General features: G+C 40.1%; 1 protein-coding gene across 6 annotated transcripts in view; it reads left to right on the top strand.

Annotated features, from left to right (window-relative positions):
- MOB2 (MOB kinase activator 2) overlaps positions 1-26,874 on the top strand; it is a 120,850-nt gene that overhangs the window by 58,638 nt on the left and 35,338 nt on the right. The window contains exon 1 of one of the 6 annotated variants that reach the window (XM_075047888.1): positions 221-336. The exons of 4 other annotated variants lie outside the window; for them this stretch is intronic. In XM_075047888.1, the coding sequence (XP_074903989.1) occupies positions 299-336 (38 nt within the window). In that variant the 5' untranslated portion in view covers positions 221-298. Of the gene's footprint in view, positions 1-220; positions 337-26,626; positions 26,857-26,874 lie in introns of those variants that run through there. One more of the 6 variants, XM_075047885.1, reaches the window with a different exon arrangement.

Here is a 26,874-nt window from a genome sequence, read left to right as displayed (position 1 = left end):
CCTTCTCCATGATTTTTTTCTGCTTTTCCTTAGTGGGCTCCAAGATTTTGCTGGAGGTGTGTTGGGGAGATTTTACACCTCCAGACTCTTGTTTGGCTGCAGGCAGTTTCCTCTGGGCTTCCTGCTAAGTGGCTCTGGTGGCGGTTTCGCATTGTTCCTCACTGATGACTCAGAGAAACAGGAAAGAGATCCCCTGGTGAACAAAAAGTGCAGCCACCTAACAGGTGCCTGTATTCTGGTCTAGCAGAGGACAAACCACCTCATTCTGGATTTTTTCCTAAGATTCTTATCTGCAAGTATGAGACTCAAGAGGAATGGTTCATACACGCTGAATGGGTAAGAAAGAGCCTGCATCCTCTTTTGAATCTTCATCATTAAAACCACGTGAAAACGGAAGCCTTTATTTTTCTAGTGATGGGGTACATGAAATAATGACCAAGTCTTTTGTCTCAAAAAGAGCGGAGGATCACAGCATATGAAATATACAGCTTATTTAGCTTGCTTTCTTCTGCATTTTGTTAGATTCGCTTCTAAAGTGTGTGTGTTTGGTGGGGGCAGGTTAGAGTTGTCTGTATATTTAAATGAGGTGGATCTGGTCAGTAAAACCACCAAAGCATTAGAGGAACTGTGTGATTCCTAAAGAGATGCCTGTGGTAATTATTTTAAGCGTTTGCCAGCAAACACCCCATGCTTTTGATACGAACAAGACCTTATTAAATGTGATGCTCCCTGACAGGGAATACAAATGACTTTAAATTTAGTCAGTCTGAAAAATTAGTTTAAGTAGTTTCAAGTACTTGAGTTACTTTACTAGTTCTGTGGTTTTAAAAATACTGTTTGGGTTTGGTTTTTTTTTTCTGTCTGATTGCTGTTAAATCCCCTCAGTAACAGAGAATATACCATTACTGGCAAGAAGATAACTAACTAGATACTCCTTGTTTAAGGAATCTTTTTGTAATAATTGAAAATAGAGAATTTTCAGGTGAAAGTTGTTTTTTGTTTCTTTTTTTTAAATAATTGCATTTGATTTTACTAAAGCAGATTCTTATATGTCTTCATATGATGTAAGTTTTATTTCTCAGCACAGCATACCTGAACTGAAGAGGACTTTTACTTCCATGGCTCTGTGTTACTGTTCATTAGTACCTGGCAGGTGACTTGACAAATGAAGAAAGTTGTTAGTCTTGGAGTGTCATTTTACTTTGCTGCTGCTTTTAACCTGCTGTAATGAGTAAGCATTGTGATAAGTGCTACATTGGCTTAGTGCTGCATTCCTGAAAAGCCCAGATATATTTCAGAGTACAAGTGTGCAGACTAGCCCAAAACTGCCTAGTGGCTTTAAACTCATGGTCCATTGTGCACTTGATTTGCAATCTCTGCACAAGAGAGGCAAATAGCAGTGCAAGCAGATCAGATAGGAAATACTTCGGCAGTGTTGTTCAGCTGGTCTGCACTGTTTTTGTCTGCACTGGCTTGCACAGTACCCCTTAGAAGGGTCCTTTGCTTTGCCAACATATATTTAAATTTGATTTTTAAAAATTTTTAGATTTTATTTTAATTAGGTTTTTTAATGGCAAAGTAAATGGATGCCAACATCTTCCTAGCTTATCCTTAAATTTTTTTTTATAACTGTAATAAAAATTCCATTATCTGACTGCATACAAAATCAAATGTAATTGAAAGTTACTATCTTACAGTATTTGGTTTTAAGCTGTAAGGTGTTTGTCAGTCAATGGGATTGACTTTGTAGTAGATAGAGTTTAAGAATATATTATAATTAACTTGGGTTTTTTGCAGAGGTTTTTGACCTTTTGAGAGATTATCTTTATTTAGAGAGTCAATTAAGAAATAGTGCTGAAGTGCAAGATGTAATGGATATTGCTTATGTTAAAGGAATTTTTTAGATTTTAGTTATGGGAAGCATAATCTTTCATTGATTTGAGGTTTATTAAAAATGAATGCATGGTATAGAACTTCAGGAAGATAAGTTGTGCAAGATCACCCTGTGCATCTGTTCTGCCTTGTTCTAACTTGCAAGATGCTGCATAATCATTTTAAGGAATTTCACTTGTGGCCCAGTGCATACCTGGCATTACATTTTATGGCAAGCATTTAACTGGAAGTGTTGTATTACAGTGAGTAAAACCAGTGGCACCCAAATGCTTGCATGAAAAAGAAGCTTCGGCTGTGAGTTTGTGGGAGACTCCAATATTATCTGATTCTAACATGCTGATGTGCTTTGCTCTATGAAACAACAGATGCTGAGGAGTAAATTTATCTAATTAAAGAAATTCCTTTTATGTTTATCTCTTGCCTAGATGGTTTAATAATGCAAGGTAATGGAAAAAGAGCTTCAAGTGTGTTTTCCTGTGTAGCCTAAACTTTTAGTATGTCAGCAGAAAGGGTTGTTTTGATCTTTAGGGGTTTTTGTTTGGGACAACGTGTTCCACTTGTCAGGTGGAGCGGCACCCTGTTGCACAGGTCACTTGAGGAGAGGGGAGCTCATTGGGGTGGAATGTTGTAGGGCAAATATAAATGCTGCTGCAGCAGGTACCTGCACATGGCAGGGACATAGTTACCGTGGCATTACTCTTAACAATGTAGTGCATGAAAACTGTGAGCTTCTCTTATTTAAAAAAAGAAAAAAAAAAAAACAGATGGTTTGTACAGTCAGATGAGAGTACCTCAAAATAATCAGGATGTTCAGAGATGTAACTGCTGAGTACGTCAATAAAACTTTCTGAGTATACTCTGAATCAGACAAGGTGGTGTTATGCTAAATGTTTAATAATGTTAAAACTTAGAGGTTGTGCATCAAGAGCGATAGGAGGGAATTCTTTACATCAAAGGTTACTTTGTTTGCACCATCCTACTGTATTGAATCTTATTTTGTAAGGTGGGGTTATTGAACTTGCAGTCAGTTCACACATGAAAGGGTGTAACTTAGCATTTGTGAAGGAGAACAAGAATTCTGTTTAAACCCTCAACTTTTGAAATGAAGGTGCAGCTTCTCCTTACATACTGTATCTAGATGTTCTTAAAAAGTAAATAAACCATGCCTAACTCATTAAGTTCTCACAGATTGATTTATCAAGCACTAGATGGTGTTTTTGTTTTAAGTGATGCTGGTATCTTGGATTAGGCAACCAAAAAGGGTGATTGGAGAGGCCCAGTCTCTAGGATACAGGGGTTATGTGAAGACCCTTACATCTTTTGCATAAAGATGCTCATTTTTCCTTTTAATGCTTCTGTATTTGATATCAGAGAGTATTCCCCAAAACTGCAGATATTTGACCCAGTTTTCTGGAAAATCTTGATTCTTGCTTTTAATTTTGCTTGTAAACAAAGAACTGTAGCGAGAGTGATCACAATAATTAGTTTTTTCTTTGGGTATGATTTGGTCAGGCTCTGACTGCACTTGTAAACTCATAAAGGGGGAGTAGGAAGGCTGCAAGAGAAGCTAAGGTACTTGAAAATGTTTTCAAACCTAGTACCAGCAAAAAGCTGCCCCTGCCTAGCCTTCCTCCTGTCCCATTGTACCTCAGCTGATACTAGTGTAAGAATTGTACACGTATAAACTGGAAACATAAATAAAATCCAGAGTTTCACTCAGAAACAGTGATTTATAGGTATTCTTTGAGCAGGTCTCACTGGACATGGGCATGTTTGCTCTTGCTTTTTGAAACAGATAATGGTTACACAGGTTTGTGGAGACAGTGGGATCTGGTGCTGAGATTCATCAGAGGACACTGAGTTAGGAGACCTACCTTATCTTGCTGAGACTGAGGTAGAAATCTTACCTGCCAGCATCTTTGACAATGTTGTAAAGTCAGCTTTGCTGTTATGTGCTAACCTGCAGTGTGCTGATTATATTTCTTTGCATTGCAAAGTTTCTTTTTATAAATGATCTCTTTTGAAGGTCATCTTAACTTGGGAGATATCCCTTTATTTGCTTGGTGCTATGTTTATTGACAGTGAAAAATGCACTGGCACTGTAATCGTTTCAGTACCATTTGTATCTTTGCAAATGTGTGGTGGGTTTTGGGGTTGTTTTTTACTGTTTGTTTGTTTTTGTCTTGTCCCTTTAGCATTTGGAATTACTGATAATCAGTGTAAGTCTTTGCACAATGGTAAGATGTCAAATAACAAATATTACTTACTACACATCTATTTCCTCTTTTTTCCCTAATGATTTCAGTTTAAGGAAGTGTGTAAATCCAAGCATGCATTTCACAAGATATGACCTCAATGCACCCAAAACAAATATGCAGCTTGAACTTTGGTGGTGTGATCTAAGCTTCCTGTGCCTTTTAGAATCATTATGTATGGGCCTGCGCATTCCTATAACCTTTGTAGTGGTGCAGACAGAACCATGCCCATGCTGGTTTACCTTCACAATGGTCATGCCAACTGTAGGAAAGCTTTGCTGCAGTGTCAAGTAGATCATGCAATTGTAGAAGTGAAGAGTTCTTTTGGACAGCTGGCAACTTGCTGACCTTGCTTCAAATATCATAAGATATACTGATAAACAGTCTACTAGGTAAAAATGCACCCAGATTGGGATTTCTGATGACCCTGGTCAGTGAGCCACATGCCTCATCACTCTGTTCTGCTTGGTGTGGCAATTTTGACAAGGCCATGCAGCATACACTTGGTATGCAATATTTTCTAAATCAGTGCAGGTTTAGAAACTTGACAACTGTCTGAAGATGACTGTTAAAACTAAGCAATGATCTCTGCAACTCCTGCATAGCGGCCATCCTCAACTCATGGTAATGGAAACTGAACAGCATGTACAGGAGGTTATTTGTTGAAACAAATATGTAGCACAAAAGAAAATGTTTAAATGTTAATTAAATAATCATCATTTACTGTACCTGACTCTGCACTGCTGAATAACTGCTATGTGGCATGTGTTCCTGGGACTTTTTTAAGTGCCAAAGGAATATAGCTAGATCGTGCATTCTGGCAAGGGTGAAAGCTTTGAAAATGCAGTGTTTGCATCTAGCATCTCAGTCAGTGCCTGTGCTGCTGAGGAGCACTTGCTCAAGCTTCTTGAAAAGTTTGTGTTTAACTTGTGATGTTGGTGTTTCAACTGAGAATTCAAATAGTTTGACATCTCCCTTCTGCTCAGTGCTGCCCTGGGCCCTTCTGAAAATGCTCTTTTGAGTTCTGCTCTGCATAAAGAAGTGTTTTTTGCTGCGTTCATTTCAGGTCTACATGTACATGAAGATGATTATATGTAATCAAAGGCAGAAGTAAATGATGCCTTGAAACAAATTCAAGTTGGACAGGGACAAAGTACTTAGGAATATCTTAATGATTAATGGATGCTCAACTGACTGATAAAATATTGTTGGCCCCAAGATCTGTTTCCTCTGCTCCAAGCCACTGCTTTAAACTAATGACTCTTGATTTTGAGCCAAGCACTGAAATTGAAAAAGAATTTATTTTTCTTATGTGCTTCTGTCTTGTACTGACGCAAAGCAAGCCAAGGAGAAAAAGTAGTATCTTATGTTTGTTTTGCCCAAAAAAGTAGAAATCGGAAAGAGCATAATAAGTCTGCTTCAGAAGGCTTTTTTATTAAGTATTGTTGCAACTGCAGGAAAAAATAGCATTAAAGGATGTGACAAACAGCTCATGAAAGCCTGTTGAAATAGCTCATCTGGCAGACAGAAGTAGTATGAACACCCAAATATCTTATCTGAGGAGAAGCAGCTGTTGGAACTGCTTTACACTCCTCCCAAATTACCACAGTTTCTATTGTGAAAAAAAAAGAAAATCTAAGGGTAGCAATACTGACTGTTATCCTTGGAAAGCACAGCACAGATTTATCCGATTAAGGCCAAAAATGTAGATTATCCAGTTCAGTTTTTGTTGGATTGGGAATCCATTTTTGGAAAGTCATCTTTAGAATGCTTTATGGTGTCAAAAAAATGTAAGCTAAGATGCAATGCCAGCACTGCTGACTGAACTCTGCCTGACTCCAGGTGATCCAAATACTTTCTTGGTCAGCTGTAGCCCTTTGTGCTCATTTGTAACTTAGTTACAGGTTTGCTCTTCCATTTTCTGAAGCTGACTGATTTTCATTCAGTATGCTTCTAGTTATAAAGTGAGGTGGCTTCTCATGTGACTTAAAATGCCCCTTGTTTAGTTCTTTTTTGGAGGAGGAAGGTTAACTGCAGTGTCTCTAGGGATGACAGTTCAGTAGTACGTTTGGATGTAGGTTGCGATCTGAGGACATCCTGACTGCTGGCTGTGTATAGAGGGAGAACAGCCTCTGAGGACAAGCAAAATGTGGCAAATGTTCTCATTCACAAACAGCAGAAGTTTCCTTGTTTCCTTTATAAAATACTTTCCACCAAGTCTCCCACTCCACTCCCCTGCATCCCATGTTTGCCATCACATTACTGCTTGGTGACATAGCCAAATGATCAGGACAGGATTTCAGTCTAGCACCTTTTCCCCAGACACAGCAAGCAGTGGAGCCAGAAAGGGTTGCTAGCTGTTTCTGACCGCTGCTGCGTGCTCTATGCCTTGGAGGTTCATTAGTGCAGATTCTGGTTGCTGTGCTCTTCCCAGTGCTCTGCCTGAGAAAGACCCCTCTTACCTTACTGTTGGGTCTGCTGTAGGAATTGTGGAGAGGGGAATGGAGCCATCAAAAGCTGGAGAAGGAGAGCGACGATGAACGCAAGAGTCTTCAAAGCAAGCGTAGGGCTGACGCTAGTCTCACTGTCACCATCTGGTGACAATAACTTACCATTTGCAGGAATTCCACGACGTTTTGGCATTATTTATGTATCCTGGGCAGTCCTGCTATGGTACACCTTACGTGAGAAGGTGACTGTATGTTTGACAAGTAGAGGGAGATGGAAACATTGTGCAAAATACTGAACCCCTTCTAGAATTGTAATTCTGAATCTTTTGAGTTAATCTTCACCTTCAGGAATGGCATTTCTTTTACAGAGGTTGTGGGTATTATTTTTGTAACTGTTGTCCTCTATATTCAGCCTGGCTGTTCTGGTATCATTTGTCCTACAACACAAGATTTATGATCTCACACGTGTTTTCTTTGCAATATTTTTGCATGTGTGAGCATTCAAAAGTAGTTTAAGCATTTTTATATTCATTAACAATGTATGTGTAAAGATTTAAACTGTAAGCCTTATATGGGGAAAGTATTATAAACGTAATGCTTCTAAATAGAAGACTTCATTAGAACTTGCACTGTGAGTCATTGTTATATTAATAGAGCTGTTCCCAAATATGGATTTGGAACTGGGCCTTCTTCATGGTGAATGCTGCAGATGACTTACAGAAAATAAGTATTTACATTAAATATAAAATGTTTTTTGAGGGTAACCTCTTGATCAGCCAGTTATTCAGATCAGCGGAGCATATAGTGTAGAATACATAACCTTGTAATGTAATTCTGAAACTGTAGTACTTTATGCCAGATGATATTATAGTCAGAAAAATCTTGGGGTTTATGTGAAAAAGTGGTTAAGAAATAAAAATCTCAGGCTGTGACATAGAAAGATGCTCATTTTAACACATACTCTTAAAACTGGCCTGATCAGTTAGTTTCCTACCCTTTGGAAATATTTAAATCACAGAATAGCCTATAAGAATATATGTTCATTCTTACAGCTAATCTATGTGCACCTAACAGTAACTCTTCACAAATATTTTATTAGTCTCTACCGGAAGCAAAGACCTAATTCAGAACTCCAGAATGTGCTGTTGCAGGTCTCCTGCATGTGGATATAAAACAATGTTGTGGCACAAATTCAAGAAAAGTATCATCCTTGCTTTTGTACAGAATCTCAGGCGGTGATAAATGCTCATATTAGGATTTGAGTATTACAAAGATGTTCCACTGACAGCCTGGGGCCAGAACAGGTAACAGCAAAACACTACAGACACTTAACTTTTTTTTTTTTTTTTTTTTTTTTTTGGCACCTTCTATGCCACCTCTCTCCCTCCAAGTAAACTGCTTTGTGGAGTTTGTACTGTGATCAGGGCTTATAATGAAGGTAGTATATATGCAGGGTAAGAAGTGCCCACTAAAAGTAGCCATATAATTTATCTGTTGTACACCAGAACTATTAACATCCCAATTTATAGCTCATTAATAATAATTAGGGGCAGTAAATTAACTGTAAACTTTTACACCATTTACTGTGAATTGCAGATTCAGTAGCCTGATACGTAATGGACAGTTTATTTCTGCTGCTTCCCCTTAAGATGCTCTGAGGACTAGAGCTTTTAATGGGATATTGCTGTGAAAGCATAATGAAGAAATGTATTAAATATAGCCATTTTAAAAGCTTTTTTCAATGAATTTTAAGCTTTCTATTAAAATAGAGTGGGAGCTTGTTTTCTTCCCTTACTCGCTGTCAAACCATACCTACAATAATGATGATGTAAACTGAGGTTTCTTTCCTCATAGCTGTATTGAGGGGACTCTGGATTATGGTCTGCTCTAAAGCTAAGAAAGAAAAATAAAGCAAAACATGTTAATGATTTTTTAAAAATCTTCCATTCCCAAAGCTCTGTCCTACCAGTGATGCAGAATGAACTATCACTTTGCTTAGTGCTACTAGCTCAGCTAATAGAAAATTTGAGTTCTTTAACATATACTGTGTGGGAGAGAACAGCAGCAATGCCGATGGATGCTAAAGATAACGGAGCATTGTGCATTGGCAGGAAAGATCCTAATGCTGAATGTTAGATAGCTGACAGCACCACGCTGACTTTATGTGGATGTCAAGTTTTATTGGCGTAGGAGCTTTACTTCATGGCAGTCAGGCAGCTACATTACTCAAAGGTGTTGAACCTATTATTTTCAAAGACAAGTCTTTGCTTTCCCAGTTAGTTTTAATTATGAATATATACTTGATACAGTAACATGACAGTTTTCTGAGGGGAATTTAATCATTTTTCAATATAATTTGATCTTCTGGACCTTGTTAGGGGATTTTTGTAATGAGTGATGGCTCATAGAAGAGGAACTACATTGACTACTTATTTAAATATTTTTATGATGTTAAAAATGCTGTGTTTTGTAATATTTTCAGGACTCTCACTGCACTTAAGATTATTAAAACCCCCCTTGTTTTTCAGCTCTAAAAGACTGTTCAGTCTGACCTTAACAAGAACAAATTAAGGTAGCTATTCAGGAACTGAAAGAAATAAGATTTTTTGCAGGTTCATTCCATCTTTTCACTAAAATAATTTGATTTCTCAGTGGTTGTAGTATGGCTTTTTGAGAGAGATTGACTCCCATCCAGTTTAGCACTCCAATACTAAGCAGTTTGGATGTTAGATGCTTTCTGTGAGGGTGGATAACATACCAAACTTCATGCGTGATGCAGTCAAGTTATTTTAGAATTTTTTTGGGGTAGCTTATACACAGGTAGTTTTGAACCAACATCTCAGGATTTTTTTCATTGGAGAGCCTTCCTTCTGTTCATGTGAATTCTTTCCCTGTTACTAGTTTTTAATATATGTTCCTGGAATACATATGATCAACAAGAAGGTCTGTCCTTCCAGACATACAAGTTACAGTTATCAAGTGGCTGACATTCCTAGAAAACCGACGTACTTTTCTGTCCCAATGGTTGTGGTTTTTTTTTTTCCTTTTTTTTTTTTTCCCTCCCTGAGCTAAAGACAATATTGCTACTAGCTTATAGTTTCTAAAGTGGAGGTGTAGAACTTCTCATGTGCTCTGGGGAGCTATACTCTGCACTTGAAACAGTATAGTCTCATTTATAAAATGGGGATAAAAATGTCTAGCCACTTTATAAGGAGCTTACGAACTAATTAACTTGTACAGTTATTTAAAAAGGCGTATTTCTTTGCATTTGTTGCCTTTATGTAAAGGTAAATAAAGTCTGTATAAGGGTCTAGCCACCTGAAAACTCAGGTAAAAATAACTCATTTTTACATTTATAGGTAAGTCTGCATGAAATATAAATACACTTGAAAATAGCAGCATCAGGGTGAGTAAACATTAGTAAGCCCAGCCATCCTGTCGCTTACCTTAGAATAATTACTGGTCTGCATTTGAAGAACAAATCTTAATGTTGCCAAACTGCACCTTTTTCCTGCCCAGTCTGTACGTGGGAGAGTCTTTATAAGAATCTATTTCCTGTTTCCCAGACAAGGGAGGGGGAAAATGTGTTTTCTCCTTGTTCTGGAAAACAAAAGACAGGCAGTGACTGCATACCCGCATCAGCTGCCAGGCTAAATGTGAGTGTGCAAACAGCTGAAGGCTACAGCGAGTTCCTTAGTTTGACCCTTGGCAAAATGGCACATGCAGTCTGTCGCATCGGGATTTACCCTCAAAGTTTTACGAGAGGGAGAAACTGGCTGAAAGGTGTTGAAAAGAGCTGGATATGTGGTTTTTATTATGTCACTTTGACCCAATCTTTGAAGCATAGAAAAATTGTCAGTATCTTCCCTCTTTCTTGCAGGATTTCTTCCCAAACCCTTGTTTTCAGTTTTATGGATTAGTTTTTGTCACAGATTACTAAGCTTTGAAGAGTGAGTTTTGCAAGGAACAGAGGATACAGTGAGGGAGGGAATGCATGCTTAAGCCACTTACAAAGTAATTGTAGCCTTGTCCAAGTGCAATCCTAATCAATTTGTTAACAACAGTAAAAACGTACAGGGTAAGAAGACTGAATGATTTTTCTTTTTTTTCTTAGAGGGGTATCAGTGTAGGTATGGCAGCTATGTTTCTCCAAGACCAAGTCTATTCATTTAGATTTTGATGGCTCTTCCAATTCTGTCCCATATTATGTGAACAAGAGTAGCCCCAGCCTTTTCCCACCTTAAATTCGAACATTATTCATATTTGTGCATCCTGATTTAAAATAGTACAGATCGGGACTACTGTGTGTTAAAGTCAACTCCACTGGTACAGATTACAAAAGTAAATTTTACTTTCATTGAGGCGGCTTCAAACAAGTTAGAGTTCATGTCTCCTCTTTATGCTCTCCTTTTAATGAAAAAAAACCCCATACTTTTTCTCTTTGTGGGAGAACTTCACAGTAAATAATATAGTATGTGATCAACAGTGGAATCACAATGCTCCGATACAGGACAAGTAGTAGTGCGTCACTGTGTATTAGAGAAGTCTATGAATAAGTAACAGCTCTCCTAAAAACGGTTCAAGAACTAAAAGCAAGGTTTTGGGTTTTTGAGAAGGCGGTTGTGGAATTATCAGTTCCCTTTTCTCTGTTATGCTCCGGAAGGGAGTTCTGTTGTGTGTAAGTTTGCTAGTTTTGCTCTGTCCATCAGTGTGCACTCTGACTGTAGGAGTTCTGAAGGGCATTTGGTGGGAGGGAGGGAGTTTCTTACTGTTTTGGAGAAATTTAGTGGACTGAATAAATAAATTGAGCTTTTGCTATTTTACATGTATTGAAAATCTAGATAGATAATAAGTTTTCAACTTCACTGCCATGACACTGTCAATAGGAAATAAGAAGTGTGAATTTCCATTTCTGTATGTGCAGGATTGTTTATCATAATAAATTTGCTCTATATTATGAGCAAGTATGATAATGATGAGGCAGTTTCTCTATTACAAACTATATTGCAATACAGGTTAAATATTTTCATTGTCACATTCTTGAAAAATAATTGAAGTTTGTCTGTTCCACTGTAAGTACGTATTGGAATACAGCAATGCAATCTCAAAATAGATCCATCTCTGAGGATTAAAAAAATATTTATGAACAAAGTGTTTCTTTAAGAGCATGATTCGTGACATCTTTAAGAGACTAATTACCTATTTGCCCAAAATACATACTTTAAGCTTCATACATGCTTCAAGATTCAGATGTAATGTTCAGGCTTGATTTTCTTTATTGTTATTGCTTAGAGTGATCCTTCAAAGGGTGGTCAGAAAAGTGCAAGATGGGGAGGAGATTATTGTCTTCTGATAATCTACAAGCATGGTCCTTGAGCTGTTTTCCAACATCTGAGTATGCTGAACAGCTCCACTTGGATTGCCGCTCTCAGTCTCAAGTCCAAGTCCCCTGTTTCTCCAAGTGTTTTCCTGTGTTCTGGAGCATTTCCGACTTCTTCCTACAGCAGTATTTAACACCACGTTCTGGCAGTGTGGAACAACAGAACAAGTAACAATGTGTAATTTTTCTCTGTACACAGCCTTATCACTCTCATTTATGGGAACCGAGGTAGTTACACACGTTGGGCATTGTTCTTTGCAAGCGCATGTGTGAAGCTATTAGCATAAGCATGCTGTTCAACAGTACAGCTAAGCCACTATAGTGGCAAACCTCCCCTGAAAGGACTTCCTATCCCTAGCTGGGTTTCTGCTGTTCCTCTCGTATATCCAGTGACTCTGAAATTGCTCCGTGGTGAGCTGTGTCACAGAGTTAAACTGGCAGAAAACAAACGCTATGAAAATGCACCATTTCCAGTTGGTTTGGGCAGGGAGGAATGAATGGGAATAATCCTCTCTGAAGAAGCTAGCTGATAGAGTGCCTCAGCTGTGTCACTAAAACATGTCCTCAAAGGGTTTCAGAAGATCCTAGCAGCATTTTGTTTTGGTAGACTACTAAAGAACACTGTCAAGAGAGGGATTGATAATCTTTATTTGTTGACTGCATAAGCATTTACTGTAAATGGGTTTTTAGAAATTAAAAAATTTCACTTAGAAGTTTTAGAGTATCTGAATGTCAATCTAGTTTTGTTTCTCTGTATCCGTTCAGTCAATTTTTGAACAACATTGCAGCTTTTGGATTATCTAATATTTGTATTTGCACAGAGCAGATATTTGTGTAACCTTTCACAAACAGCCTTGCATTTCCATGAAGACTACAAGTACAACAAACGCCAAGCTGCTGATCTATTTCACATTGCCAGTCTGTTTTTCTTAAGCAACAATCAGCTAATAGAAGTTGTGGTACAAAAGCAGATGTGTGCGGTACAGGAGAACAATCCAGCTTCCTTTGTTGCATGGTGAGAGAGCATGGGCTTTCAGTTTTGTTGGAAGTTGATTATGTGGAATTGGAAACGAGGCAATAAATGAAGCCCCAAAAAGGGTAAACTGCAGTTTTCTATTTTAGTAGAGGTGTAACATGTTGAAGCTGGGAAATGTGTGCAAGTTCCGGCTTGTATAGTGGCAATCTGTTAACCCTTGGGTTTCTCATCTATCAGGCAACCCAATAATCCTTGAGTATATGGAGTGTGTTTATGGAGAGGGTAGGTAATGTTTTTCAGTGAGTTCGGGTATGGATGGATATATTTTCTCTGAGTTCTGTATGTTAAAAGTAGCATTGTTAAAAGCGAGACAAAGGACAGTATTGAGGGAGTTGGGGGGCACAACTTATTTTGGGGTCTTTCATTGCTGCTCTCTGAATATGTTCCTTGTAAAGGATGTGAGAAAGCATTTTCTCTTTCTGAGTATAAGGGGGGAGAATGAGGACGGCATTGGAGACAGCAGGCAGTAAAGTGGAACTGAGCAGATTTCCACACTAACGGTCATATTAGCAGATGATAAGACATATTCATTCAAATTTTAGGCTGTATCATCTTCCCTGCTGCTTTCTACACAGTCCCTTGGGTCAGACAATTTGACTTGAATCAATACTGCTCTTTGCTCAAGGGTATTCAAGGATTACAGTGGAAGCAGTGCAGTGACAAGGAGCTAATTTTACGTGGAAGAGGACATAACATTTTTGCTATGTGCTGTCCATTTGTTTCTTTCAACCTAATTTTGAATGATCATGCTGTGGGTCTCTCCCCCCCCCCCGGGTGTGAGTGAGAAAGTGAAGAAAATGGATTACAAGAAAAACAAGCTGCTTTTTTTTCCCCTCCTTGAGGTTTTTAATCAAAGGTAGCACGACCTGTGGGGGATGAAATGATCCTAATTGTTACTAAGCTGATTAAATATTTATAAAACAAGGGGTATATTACATTTATAGCTCTTCTGTCTGGAGAATGTAAGTAAATTGATGATTTCATAGATTTTTCTTTTGTTGCTCAAATAACGAGTACTAGCATTCTTTCTGTTATCTTTAAGATGCAAATATTCTCTGAATTTCTAAATGTTAGAAATGTAAACATTTGAACATTGCAACATTATTAAAGGAAAAATGGTCATTTACTTTGTTGGGGAATGAAGATCCAGATAAAGTTCTGTGTGCTTGTTCATCCCTATTAAGATTTTAAGAACAGCTCCAGATCTTTTGATCAGTCGTGCTTACATTGTCTTGAGTAGGCACTTGGATCCCTTGTAAATTATAAAGGCAGAAAAGACCTGTGGTATTTAAAGACTGGAAAAATTATTTCTAATAATGAGGCATAAGGAGATTTTTAAAAATTTTTTTTTAGTTTCTCAGAAGGTCAAGAGGTGAATATAATATCTAGCTAATGAAGTTTAAAAAAAGGGGAAAGAGGAAAGCTATAATCTAACAGAGAAAGGATAACAATCATAATTGGAAACATAAATGGATGTTAAAGCTAGGAGGTTTCAAATATGCAAAGGACATGCATTTTAACAATGGACATGATCAGTTATTGAAACAAATTACTGTGCAGAATAACTGATTTTTCTTTCTTGTCAAATATACAAGTTAAAACCAGATGCCTTTCTGAAAGGTGTACTTTAGGCTAATTAAGCTTTCGGTTCACTGCAGCGGTAACTAGATGGAAGGCAGACAAGAACTGAAGGCTGGTTCTGACCCTAGAGCCTGCCGCTCTGGTTACGGTGGTGTGCTGGCATATAGTGTACCCAAGCATCTCGGGTCTGGTATCTCGTTCTGTGGCCTGCACCTAATTGACTCTGCTTCCCCAAGGGCCCCTGGAAAGGAGCTCTGGATAGGGCAGCTGCCCTGCCTTGGCTGCTGTCTTCTGTGGGCTCCCAAGCAGGAGGCAGGTGGCTGCATCGTCCCCTGCACGTGCAGTGTCTTCGATTTGTGTAATCCCAGTAAATCAGGCTTTTCAGGGAAGCGTTGGGTAGGTACTGCAGTGTACGCGCCTAGCATGCCACTGGAGGAAATGTGTGAATCACCCAGTGGAAAAGTTGGGCGTTACCTGTGTACGTTTTGTCTCTGCTCCAAATGTCTTCTGGCGTTGATGGTTGGGGTATGAAGAGGGTTTTTGAGAGTACACCTGCACTGGAAGAAAGTCAAGTGTAGTTATAGGCAAAATGTGGTTTTTTACCAGTATAGCTTGTTTTACTTGGACAGCTCAGAGGCATGGGTGAGGGGTGACTTTTAAAGTGCGTGCGCAAAGCACAGGTTTCATAGGAAGTGCTGTGTCTACAGTAGCAGCCGCTCTTTGCTAGCATGCTGTATTTGTGTAGGCAAAATACGTTCCTGGATCAAAAAAGCACACGTTTTCATTGTGAAATAATTAGAAAATGTAAGCTATGAAAACCATAGTGGGGACAGAAGTATTTAGTTTATCTACAAGGTTAAAACAGATGAACTCAACCCCAAGAAGGGGTGTGCAATGCTGATTGTACCTACCGGGCAGATCTTGTCTCTGTGTAAATTTTAAACTGCGATAGGTATTGCATATTTTGTCTTGTCTTTAAAACTACTGCCCCCAACAAACCATTATTGGTGAAGACAAAGCAATAGTCATATGAGGTGAAAGATAAGAGGAGCTGTACACTACCTGCACATTGCTAACAGCTGAATCCATGCCAATTTATTCCTCCTTCAGCTGGTTGTTTAAAAGGTAAAGTTTTATCTGAGGAGGCTTGCTTCCTGAAGGACTTACTGAATCCTTGGATGGTGAAGCATAGTTTCCTGTCCCTTTTCTTTTGGTGTAGAAAGTAAAGAGTGTTCATTTAGCTCTCCCCCCTGCCCTAGACCTTCCCTCCACCATTACGCATACCACGAGGACTTGATGGGCCGTAGTGCTGAGGGCTGTTGAGAGGCCTGGGTTTCCAGGGCAGTGGGTGTCTGTCACTGCTCAGCTGATTGATAGCAGGGTTTCACTTCTCAGTGGTATTATTTCTGTGTCTGTCCTATGTTTTGACATGCACCCAAATTGTGATGGATATGGATATTGACTTCAATTAGGTGGATTTTTACCAGTTTCTCTATAAATTTGGTCATGGGGCAAGGCAAGCAAGAAGATACTACGTACAAATTGCTAGTCAACAGAGGTACAAGCAGTAGTTCTAGCAGTATAGCTGTGGTCAGGTTCCAAATATGCATGGACGCTTGCATATGCAAACAAAGCAAAGCCTAATTTGTGGAATAAAATATTTTATTGTTTTCAGAAACAGCAATAGCAACATGTTTTGAATGTTGTATCATTAAAAGCAACAACTGTGCTGTTTTATGATAAAAGGATTCTTTTCATTTAGTTGGCCATGTGTTCATTGTAGAAATGTAGCGCATGTATTGGGAAGAAAATTAAGATTTTCTTCTACCCTATAGAGCTACATACCATGCTCTCACCCCCTCTCCTTCCTGGCCCTCTGGGGAAGCTGCATCATATTGATCGTGATTCTCAAAGAGGTTAAGATCCAACCTTTTAATTTCCAGTTTAATATAGCACTTGAACACACAAATAAATTCTTTTGAAGCTGATCAGTTTTATATGCATATCTAACAGTCTGGTTGGATTTGGAAGGCGAACTGGATCCTTAACAGCATTTGTACATTCTTTCAGATTTAGCACTGAGCGTGTAGGAGAGCAACTGGGAGCAGAATCTATATTCTGTATTCTACCATCTTCCAGCCAAAGAAATGAAAAACTGAATTTTGAAGTGCAATTAGAAGCTTGAATACAGAGTGCAAATCAATATACCAAGGTTAGCTTTTGAATACTTAGTTTCTTCTTAGCTGTCCTGTGTCTTCTTTTAATGTGACTACTGCTCAGGTGTGGTTACCCTGACCTGGCTGACTCTTTGACAGAGATATGTGTACAAGTAAAATGATGTGAGGCTGCAACTGTTCAGAAGAATTTTGCATGGTTGATACTTCTGGCCAACATATGGAAAAGCTTGTAAAGTTTAGATGATATTTTCAATAATCTGCTATGTTTCGTTCCCGGTGCTTCTGGTTAATGTGTGTGAATTAGAAACACATCCTATCTCTTCTTTTGTCAGATGTGCACCTATCCATTTTATGAAAACATTGGGGAAACTCGTCAACACCCCTTTTCTGTTCCATACACGTTTAGAAGTGAATTCTTTTACTGAAGTTTTAAGGATATTTTGGAATCGGCATGCCGATTTTTTTTTTATTCCTGTTTTATGGTCTTGTCTTAGAGAAAGTTAAGGCAACTGTGGTAAAGACAAGGGAAGAATAATAGTGAAGAAAGCTGAAGGAGAAAAGTTAATGTCTGTTTCATAACACTAACAAAAATAAAGCTACTGAAATGAAAAATAACTTTTCCTTTACTAAAGTAAAAACAATGAAAAGATTGATGGTGCTCCCCATGTGTGGGTGTGTACGTGTTTATGTAATGTGGGAAGAATTTTCTAACAAACTAAGAATAGTGGTTAAATGTTTTTCCTCTTGGTAGTATCCTAGTCATGATGCAATTCTCAGCAAAATGTACTATAATTATACAGAGAAATTGCTACTTGTATGGTGGAACACAATGTATTTTCCCTAGTTTCAAAAAATTTTTAGAGCAGAATGTCAAAAGACAAAGGTTCATGTACTGTGTATTGGAGCACATTTGCTTGATGGATATAATGTACCTTCAAAGTGCAGAAGTAGCTCAAGATACAGGATGAATACATACTCTAGAGTTCGTTTTCACCTCCCCAGTAAGAAGCCTAGAAAAAATGCAGAAATACTTCAGATTGTGTGTATCACTGAATTTAGATAAAATTTGATATATATTTATCTTGCTTTAGAGAGGGGCTCAGCTTCACTCACACCTCAAAGGAAGTAGTGGCAGAGTTGGACTTTTGAGAAGCCTGGAGTTGTCCTTCCCCTCTTCCTTTTCCACATAGTATTTCTCTCCTCTGGCACTTGCCTGCCTGCGCATCCTCACAGTAACACTGCAACTTCAGGGCCTTTTCCTAGTCATGAAGCAATTTTCATCAAGCATTTGAAAAAAATGTCTCTGCCATGTTCATGGTAATGGTATTTCTCAGCAGCTAAGTAGGAATTATGATAGTATGACGTTATCATGCATTGATCCTAGTCTCAGTACTTATTGATATGGACAAAGTCCTGAAAGCAAGTAGTTTAGGAAAAGCGTGCAAAACAAGGTGTGCAAAACGTAGATTATGGTAATTTATTTCTTTTTTTTTTGGCTGTTGAATTGGGGTAGAGACTTATTTAGCATGTGCAGAGTAGTCTTGGTAGGCACAGTCATGTCCTCAGTTTCTGTCCAGTATCTTAAGTGCCACTTTTTTGTGCTTGAGAGCAGGCAAGGCTGATTTTCTTATTGCATTACTAAATCATGACAAGTGTCAATCTTGTCTAACCAGAACGGCAAAGCTTGTCTGTCAGCTAGTGCTTTTCTTTGTTTCCTAGTAAATAAACATCCATTCAAGAATTGTAATGGACTGGGGGGGGGAAGGGGGGGGAATATAAATCTAGACATAGAACAAATTCTAGGCAAAATGGAGATTTTAAGCAAGACGGCATCAGAAAAGTCTTATGTACAGCAGTGTTGCTCAACGACAGATGTGTGTTTGATGGTGTTATTTATAAACCCATCTTCCCCCCCCCCCCCCCCCCATTGGTTTAAACTTGGAGCTTATCTGTTGTGCATTCTACCATTTCTTTTCTTTCTCCTTGATCAGATGAGATTTGGGTTCATAAAAGTTTATTTGATGGTGTTTCACTCAAGATGAAATCCATGATTGCCTCTTAACCAGGGCGTACAGCAGTGTAAGCGTGTCACAGTAATAAACATACTTGTGTCCTGTAAAATGATAATCTAGCTATAATTTGGAAGGCAGCTCTGTCGTAAGTAGACCCCCTTGTGACCTCTGTACGCTTCCAGGAGGGGCTTTTTAAAAAATTGCTTTCAAATATTCTGAGCCTAAAAAGGTAAATTCTGATGGTTTGTTATAATTCAAGTAGTTGTGTTTTTTATTTATATATATATATTTATATTTATATTTTTTTTAATAGAGAAGTGATATTTTCCATAAATTTTACTCTTTTGGGTGTTCTTTGAGTTTTTTTTACTACTAGTATGATTTCACTCAGTGGCTCGCTTAACTTGCTTTTGAAGAAATATTGTTTAGGAACGATGAGTATTATACATACCCAACAATCCTATGTATACAAGCTTTTTTAATCCACTAGTTCCTTATTCAACTATAGACTAGTGTGCTTCCAGCACGTGTTAGTGCTGTGTCTGAAAAAAGTGTATGGTAGTCTTAACCTTTAATTGTATTATCGTGCCACTTTTTGTCCAAATCTGTCCAGAATTTGGAGAGGGTTGATCCCAAGATCATATGATCATGTTGGGTTTTGTAAGATGTTTGAAGTTTTCTACCATCAAAGTGTGATATTGAAATCAAATGGGTAAGTGAATGCACTTAAGCCATTTTCTTTGTCAGAAAAAATCAAAGCATGAAAACTGGCTGTATTTTCGTAACAAGTTTTAGGAAAATTACAAGCAGGTTAATTATGCTATGCAGTTCTGTGTGGCCATGCCTACTTAAGTGTATGTCCCATGTACAGCAGAGCTCTCACACAGGCAAGACTGGCAGGCGCAGCAAAGGCCCAAGACCGCTGCTGTGAGAATATCATGGGTTCTTGTGTGTAACATCTTGACTATAACCAAGTGTCAAGAATTGTCCTCTAAAATTTCAGGTTGTTTTTTTCCCCAGTATATTTACAAATATCTCATTTAACATACTGAAAAATAACTGTTCATTTTTTCAAATGGCTCAAAATGCTTAATCAGTGGTATGTTAGGTTTGAGGATTCCTCAAAGGCAAGATCTTCATGCTTTTACTTCCATGACTGAAAGGCAGCCGTGTAACTTCAGCAGAGGTGAGTCCCTCTGACAAACTACTTGTTAGTGTCTTTCTGTAGCCCTGTGTCCATCTCTAGTGTACGCCTTCACAAGCACCCTGACCAAACAGGTTTTACTTCAGAGCTGTGAAGTGGCCCCTCCTCTGAGCTGAGCTGCTGCAACACAAACAGTACTTGCACAGCTTTGCTAGGCTGAACAACTGCTGGAAATTTTTTCATCTGCTTCATAAATTTGAACTATTTCAGGTTTTAAGTTAGGTACTTTATGGCATCTTTAACATGGCAGAAGCTGTTACTGGCCTCCTGTTGCTCTGATCTGTGGCTGGGTCTGCGAGGTATTAAGAAATCAAATTAGCTGGGATGCAGCATGTGTGTTTTGAGTTGTATGTGGAATGCAGATGTGCACTGGTCTGGGTGTGAACCAAGTTAATTTTGTGACTTCTGGATTTTGTGGTCCTGCTTTTTAGGAGTAGTAGCTAAGGAATTATTCTGTAAGTGCCAGGAATTACAATGAATAGTTTCCCCAGTTTAATCTTACATAATTTAAGCTGTGCGGGTTATATTTTGTAATGTATGCCTGGAGAAAAATCTCCTAGAATAAATTTCATGCTTATTTCATGAATTGTTTTTCCCTCATGCTGTCATCTAAACGTGACATTACCACATAAAATCATTTGCTATACTGAAATGAAGCCATTCTTAGCACCAAAAAGGAGGCAAACTTGTATTTCCTTAGTGGGTCTCCATCTGTCTGGGAAAACTCTGCAAGTTCACTCCCAGTGTCTCCCCTTTTTCCTTCTATGCCTTTCCCACCCAAGCATAGATAGTCCTGACCAATAACAGTGCTGACACAGATACCCTCCTTTCCTGTGCTGATTACACCTTTGACTCCTTAGTCTAGAGTTTCATGCCAATTTGCAATTAGAGTTTTGTTTTCCATGCTATGTTTACCTAAGTCTGTGAGAACAGTAGTTGTGTTGTAGAACTTACAGGGAGAGTTCTGTATATATGTAGCAAGTAGCTCTGAATATGTTAAACAATCCCTGGGGAGAACTTCTTAGCCAAGTTTTAGAAGTTTTACCTCTATATGAAGCTTGAGGTCCAGCATATTTGGGGAAGGGAAGGAAAAGAACAGGAGTCTTTCATTTTAGCTTTTCTGTATCAAATGCATATTGCACTAATGCTTCCCTGGAGTGCAGCCTAGTTAAACTTCAAAATTAGGGCAAGAAAAAAAAAGGCATGGTAAAATGTGAGATGAAATTCTCAATTGTGTTATCTCTAGGAAGGAACTAACAGTGGCTGCAATGGTATAAATTAAGCATCTCAGTCCTTACAGTATGCTGTGAGTACCCCATGCAGCCTATCAGCAGGTACTCTGCTTAGTAAGGCTTTTTCCTCCAACTTAATCTGAGAAGCATGTGTTGAAAGACATCCTTTTGGGTGCTCAGAATGATAAATGCATTAGCTTCACTGGCACATCTTTACTTGGTTGTGTTTTCTTCTCTCCTCCTCCCCCACTGTAAGAAAATAAAAGGGATTTAATCCTCTCTGAGATAGATGTTCTCTGTCACCTGGAGCTGTTGCTAGGCTTTTGCCCAGCAAACTTTGTCTATATGGAAGACAGTTTTATGAGGGTGATAGATTGGAGCTGTTTATTTGCAAATATTTTCCAGTTTATTGTTCCTTTATATAGTAGTGCCAAGCATATTGTTTTGCAAAGTAGAAAGAGGAAAACTCTCGGCCTCCTGAGGCTGTGTCACTGTGATGTTTTATTATTCTGGAATGAACTATGTCAGAAAGGTACCATATAGGGACTGCTTCATCCGTCACTGAAATAGGGTGCTGTATAATGGTATACAACACTGTAGTACAGAAAGCAAAGAACCTTTTCAGTTGAAAGCAGGGGAAACTTTAAGCAGAATGCAGTAATCTTGGAACTCGCCTGAGATTCAGAATAATAACTTTTAAAACCAGAAATTATTTTTATAACAATAGTAAGTTTTCAGGGGTACTACAAACTAAGGTCTGAATCTGACGTTTCTCTCTAACTCCACGGCAATTCATTGACTGAGAATCTACTTGCACAAACTCACCTGGAACAGATGCTCAGGAAACAAGTGCTCTGCCAGCATATGTTTTGCAGAGGACTTCTGTCACTTGAGGTGGGCTGACTCAGGAGGACTGATTGAAATGCAGGTGATAAAAATCAACTCCCTCCTCTCTTTCACATCACTTCTCCATGTAGAGTGGTCTCCATGAGTGTGACTGTCCCTTCCTTTCTTAATAGTTCTCAGGTACTTGCTCAGTGCTGGTAGAGTTGAATATCTCCTGCTGAGCTGCTGCTATTGCTGCTTCCTTCAACACATACATTTTCTTCAGCTCTCATCCGTACACGCTTCTTGATGAACCTGGCTTAACTTGACATTTCATGGGATTTCAGAACAATAGATATGCCTACACACATGCCAGAAACACAGTGCCTTTGAGATATGATTTCTGTGTTTGGTACATAGAGTAGCATTCACTTTCCTTTTTCTTTTTTCTTTATTTTTTTAAGTAAAGTGGTACTTGATGAACACTTGGTTCTTTTCACTTTGTGCATCCTTTCCAAAATGCCATAATATAAATTCTTTGCAGTTCCTGGTGGAGCTTTACTGATATTTTGAGGTATTTTGCTGTTCTTGCTGCAATTGATTGTTTTTTTCTCATGTTATGCATTAGGTGAGAATGTTATGTACCATTTTTTCTCTCTGCCTGTTGCAGACACCCTCCCCCCCCATCACTGATGAAGCCAAAGGTGGTGGTTGCAGGATAGACACTGACTTATTGCTGCTACCAGAGCTTTCAATAAAGCAGCAAACATAGGCACCTTGTCACTTACAAATGTGCTGCTTTTAAGCTCAATCTTATATGCACAAACTTTCTGCCATGTGTGTGGCCACTGTTGATAAGGCTTCTATCACAACACTCTGTGTGGTCAGGAAGACTGATTTCTCCTGCTATTATCTCAAGAGTGGAGCTGAAAGTATACCCCTGAAATCTTTTATTTCCCCCTTCACTATGACCACTGCTTTTTGAGACAGAGATAACTTTGACTTCAGGCTGTCTTCTGTCAAAAATCCATGCCTTTACTGTCTATATGGAGCAGAGTTGCTCCTGCCATCTTTGCTGCTGTGTGAGGATGACAAAATGGAGAGCAAATGTAATCTCAGTAAAAATACCACTTAGAAGCAAGCTAGAAGATAAAATGTTTTCATTGTTGATTTTGAGTGGTTCCAGAGTCCTGAGGATGCACTGGAGGTAACTGGAAAGGGTACTTGGCTAGGTGCTAGCAGGGCACACTAAAGTCAAGCAAAAGGGGTAATTAGCCAGCAAAATTGAAACATCGTATGTCAGTGATGGAAGCACAATAAACTTCAGTTTTAAAACAGAACTTTACAAGTCTGATGTTACAAGGCCTCATTTCTATACATATAAATGCTGAATTGTACCTTAATCAAAATAATGGTTATGATTCCCCCCTCCAACATTGTTTGCTTGTTTGGGTTGATACGACTTGCTTTGCCAAACCTCTGGGTACCAGTATACATCCCGGTGGTGGCTGCTTGACACTTAATTTTTATGGAACCATAAAAGGGGCAAATAAATATGTAATTGTTAACTGCTTCTTATAACGTCATCATAAATACAAAGCATTATTCATAAAATTTATAAATACCATTCCTTAGCTTGGTAGTTGGGATCAATGTAGAAAACTTTTCGTCAGTGTACTGTAAGCACATACAGTCATGTGTAAGTGGTGGGAAATGGGGCTCCCCTCTTCCTAGTATTATACCATTTTGTGCCCTTCCCGTGCCAGCAGTGATGTTACTGTCTTGCTGACGTACAAGTCATAAAGCTGTTGGTAGGTCCATTCACAGATATTTCTGTTAATGTTTTAGTATTTATTTCAATACTCTACTCTGTGATCTTTGAAGCCTGGCTGGTGGGTAAGGTATCTGCTAGAAGCAGTTTGCTGCTGCTGAAGCACACTTGTGCTAAGGCTGGATCCAACAGTTGTTTCATGCAGAGGATGTTGAGGAAGCAGGTGAAAAAGAAGGTACCTATGGATGTAAATAGGCAGCATATCGGATGGCTGTAAGACACACTCTTGAGGAAGTGCAGATATGCATCCTTCAGAATATGCATACGTAGAGATCAGACCAGTAGCTGTATTCAAATAAATAAATTGCTTTTAGATTGAGTACTGATCTTTCTGGATGCAGTGGCTTTCATGTAAACCCATTTGTGTCTGCACATGTGCCCTAAATCTTGTTGAAGTGTGAGAATCCATGCTGCACATGTGTTTTAAATTACTTATGTTGATGCCATATAAATAAAGTGTGTGTTTTGGTTTTATTATTTTGGAGCATTTAAAATTGACTGTAGCGTGGTAAACTGTAGCATGCAGTAGATCCAAAAAGGGGATACTGCTTGAATGGAGGAAAACTGATAGGTGGAGGAAAGGGTGCTGTGGACAGGTATGGTTGAGGAAAGGGAAAGCACCGGTTTGATGCAGAAGCTAACAGAATAGAGAAGTGGGTCATTCATCTGGGTTAAAATAAAAAGATATCAGGTTTAAAAATTTTATTTCCGTTATCTATCAGTTTTAATACCAGACCATCAGTTCCTAACCTGTGTGATATCACTGAAGCTCCATCTCTGAAGAGCAGTGTTTAGCTGTCAGAGTCATGGAGAGGCCAGCTTTCCAAATACAACTGTAACACCACAGAGCTGTATTTATTTTGGTTTGACCCCTGGATTTTTCTTTAATTTACTTTGGATAGACAGACTTTTAATAAAACTTAAGCTGCTTTATATCACAGGCTAGTTGTTTTTAGGGTGTTTTTTTAACAAACAAAATTCTCTCTGTGCAGATTTCACTGGTGAACAAAGCAAGGGCAACTGCCCTCTTGGCAGATGTCCTTCCTCCATTTGCCAGGACTGTTGCTTTTTAATGTTACTGTGACAAGTCGCTGTTAGTTGGGGAAAAGATTGGGCAAGCATCAGATTTTTTAAGGGTTGGATAATCTTCTGTATGAAGTGCTGGGCTGCAGAGTGGAAAGCTGAGCTGTGTTCAGCTGCAGGCTTCCTGTGTGCTATCAGTGAAGTCATTAAAACTCCATCTTAAGTGGATTGCTTGGAGAGTGGGAATAAAAATACCTCCTGCTGCACAAGGGCGTAGAGGCCTAACTTGGACGTGCGGCTAAAGACAGCGTGTGACTGACAAACACTGCTGCCTGGGTAGGTGCTTTGGGAATGAGTAGCAGCACGTGATTCCTCCAAGTTGCATCACATGGCTGTAGTTTCTTGGGTTTATGCAAACAGCAGCCACATTCCCACCTGCTTTGACCGAGTGATGTCGGGTTGGTGACAGCAGCAATGGCATGATTTGTGCTAGGTTTAATTCAACAAGTCTGGCCTTCTGTTTACAGGGGAAGATGTCTATTTAGTAAACGAACTGGAGTGCTTGGCTATACCTGTCTGGGGAACTGCCCCTTCCGACTGCAGCTGGTGTATGTAAAATGGCAAAACCACCGTTTTCTCTGAGATGTCACGGGTCGGGTTTTAGTGTGCCAGAATAAGTGATGTCCTCAGGGCTTTGTGTTCTAGGTCACACCACACCTGTCACGTTTTTTATTATGATTTGGCTCTAAATGCTACATCAGCAAGCCGTGGCCACAGCTGCCTGTCCAAAAGGTGTGTGCGGAGTGGTGGTTATGTGGTGGGGCTAAGGAGCTGGACGTACAGTGCCTTTCGAAGGTCTGTTAAGAAAACTCACTGCAAAGCAGTTTCCCTATGTAAAACTGGTGGTGTGTCACAACGGACCTTATGTTTGGGGATGCTGCTTAATCACTCGTCCTCTGAGGACCATTGCCCAAGCGCCTGCTCTTAACTCTGGTCGTAATGGCAAGGTGGTTCTTGCTGTTTGCGGTTTTACTGTTCACCCTTCCTCTGTTTAAACCCCTCTGATAAAGGTCTTGATGTCATTGCTGGGCTGACGTTCACTGTGTAAAACTGTGTTTCTGGCAGAACGTATCTAGCTCTGCTCTTGGGCTAGCCCGTGCCCCTCTTTGTCGCCGAGTCCTGAGAGAGCAGTGCAAAGCCTTGCTCGCGGAAGGCGTCGTTATTCCCATTCTCACCGGGAGCCCAGCGTGGCCCCGTTACGGATGGGGCCTGTAGCACCGTGTGTCGCGCGGCATCGCCGTCCTACCGCAGCTCCTTTGTCCTCCTTACTTTTTGGCCGCCAAAAGAAGCGGCAGGGGATTTTATTATTGATGGTGGTGCTTTGTTGGACAGTGCTGCTTTGGTGGACCCTCTGGGGCCGGGGCCGGGGCCGGGCTGCTTCCTCCCTCCCGCCCCACGGCTCGCAGACCCGCCACGGCCCCCCGGCTCCTTGCAGCGTTTTCCCGAAATGTACCGCAAAGCCCTGCCCGGCGCCGGGGCCCGAGGGAGGAGAGGGTTGTGCGACCGAGCCGCGGCCTTCTCCGGCCTGAACGGGCCAGCGCCGGGCCGGGCCGGGCCGGGCGGAGGAGCCGCGGCTGCCGCCCGCCCCCAGCGCCGCTGCCCATTGGCGGCGCCGGGCGGGGCGGGGCCGGGGCGCTCGGCGGGGCGGGCGGCTGCTGGCCGGGGAGAGGGGCGGAGAGCCCGGGCCGTGCCGTGCCGTGCCGTGCCCTGCCCACCGGCGCCCCGGCGTTTCCCCCCTCGGCTCGGCTCGGCTCGGCTCGGCTGCGCCGCGCTCCTCCCGCCGTACCATGGTTGGGGATCACTGCAGCCTCCCCGCTGAACGGCCCGTCCTCGCCCAGAGTCCCAAACCCGGGTTAAGCTGCAAAATGGTCCTGCAGGCGGTGGGCAAAGTGCTGCGGTAAGGACGGGTCCGGCG

Source organism: Buteo buteo, chromosome 16 (assembly GCF_964188355.1).
Source record: "Buteo buteo chromosome 16, bButBut1.hap1.1, whole genome shotgun sequence".
Classification (NCBI taxonomy): domain Eukaryota; kingdom Metazoa; phylum Chordata; class Aves; order Accipitriformes; family Accipitridae; genus Buteo; species Buteo buteo.
Note: the sequence above shows the minus strand (reverse complement) of the source record. Positions and strands in the feature narration are given on the sequence as shown.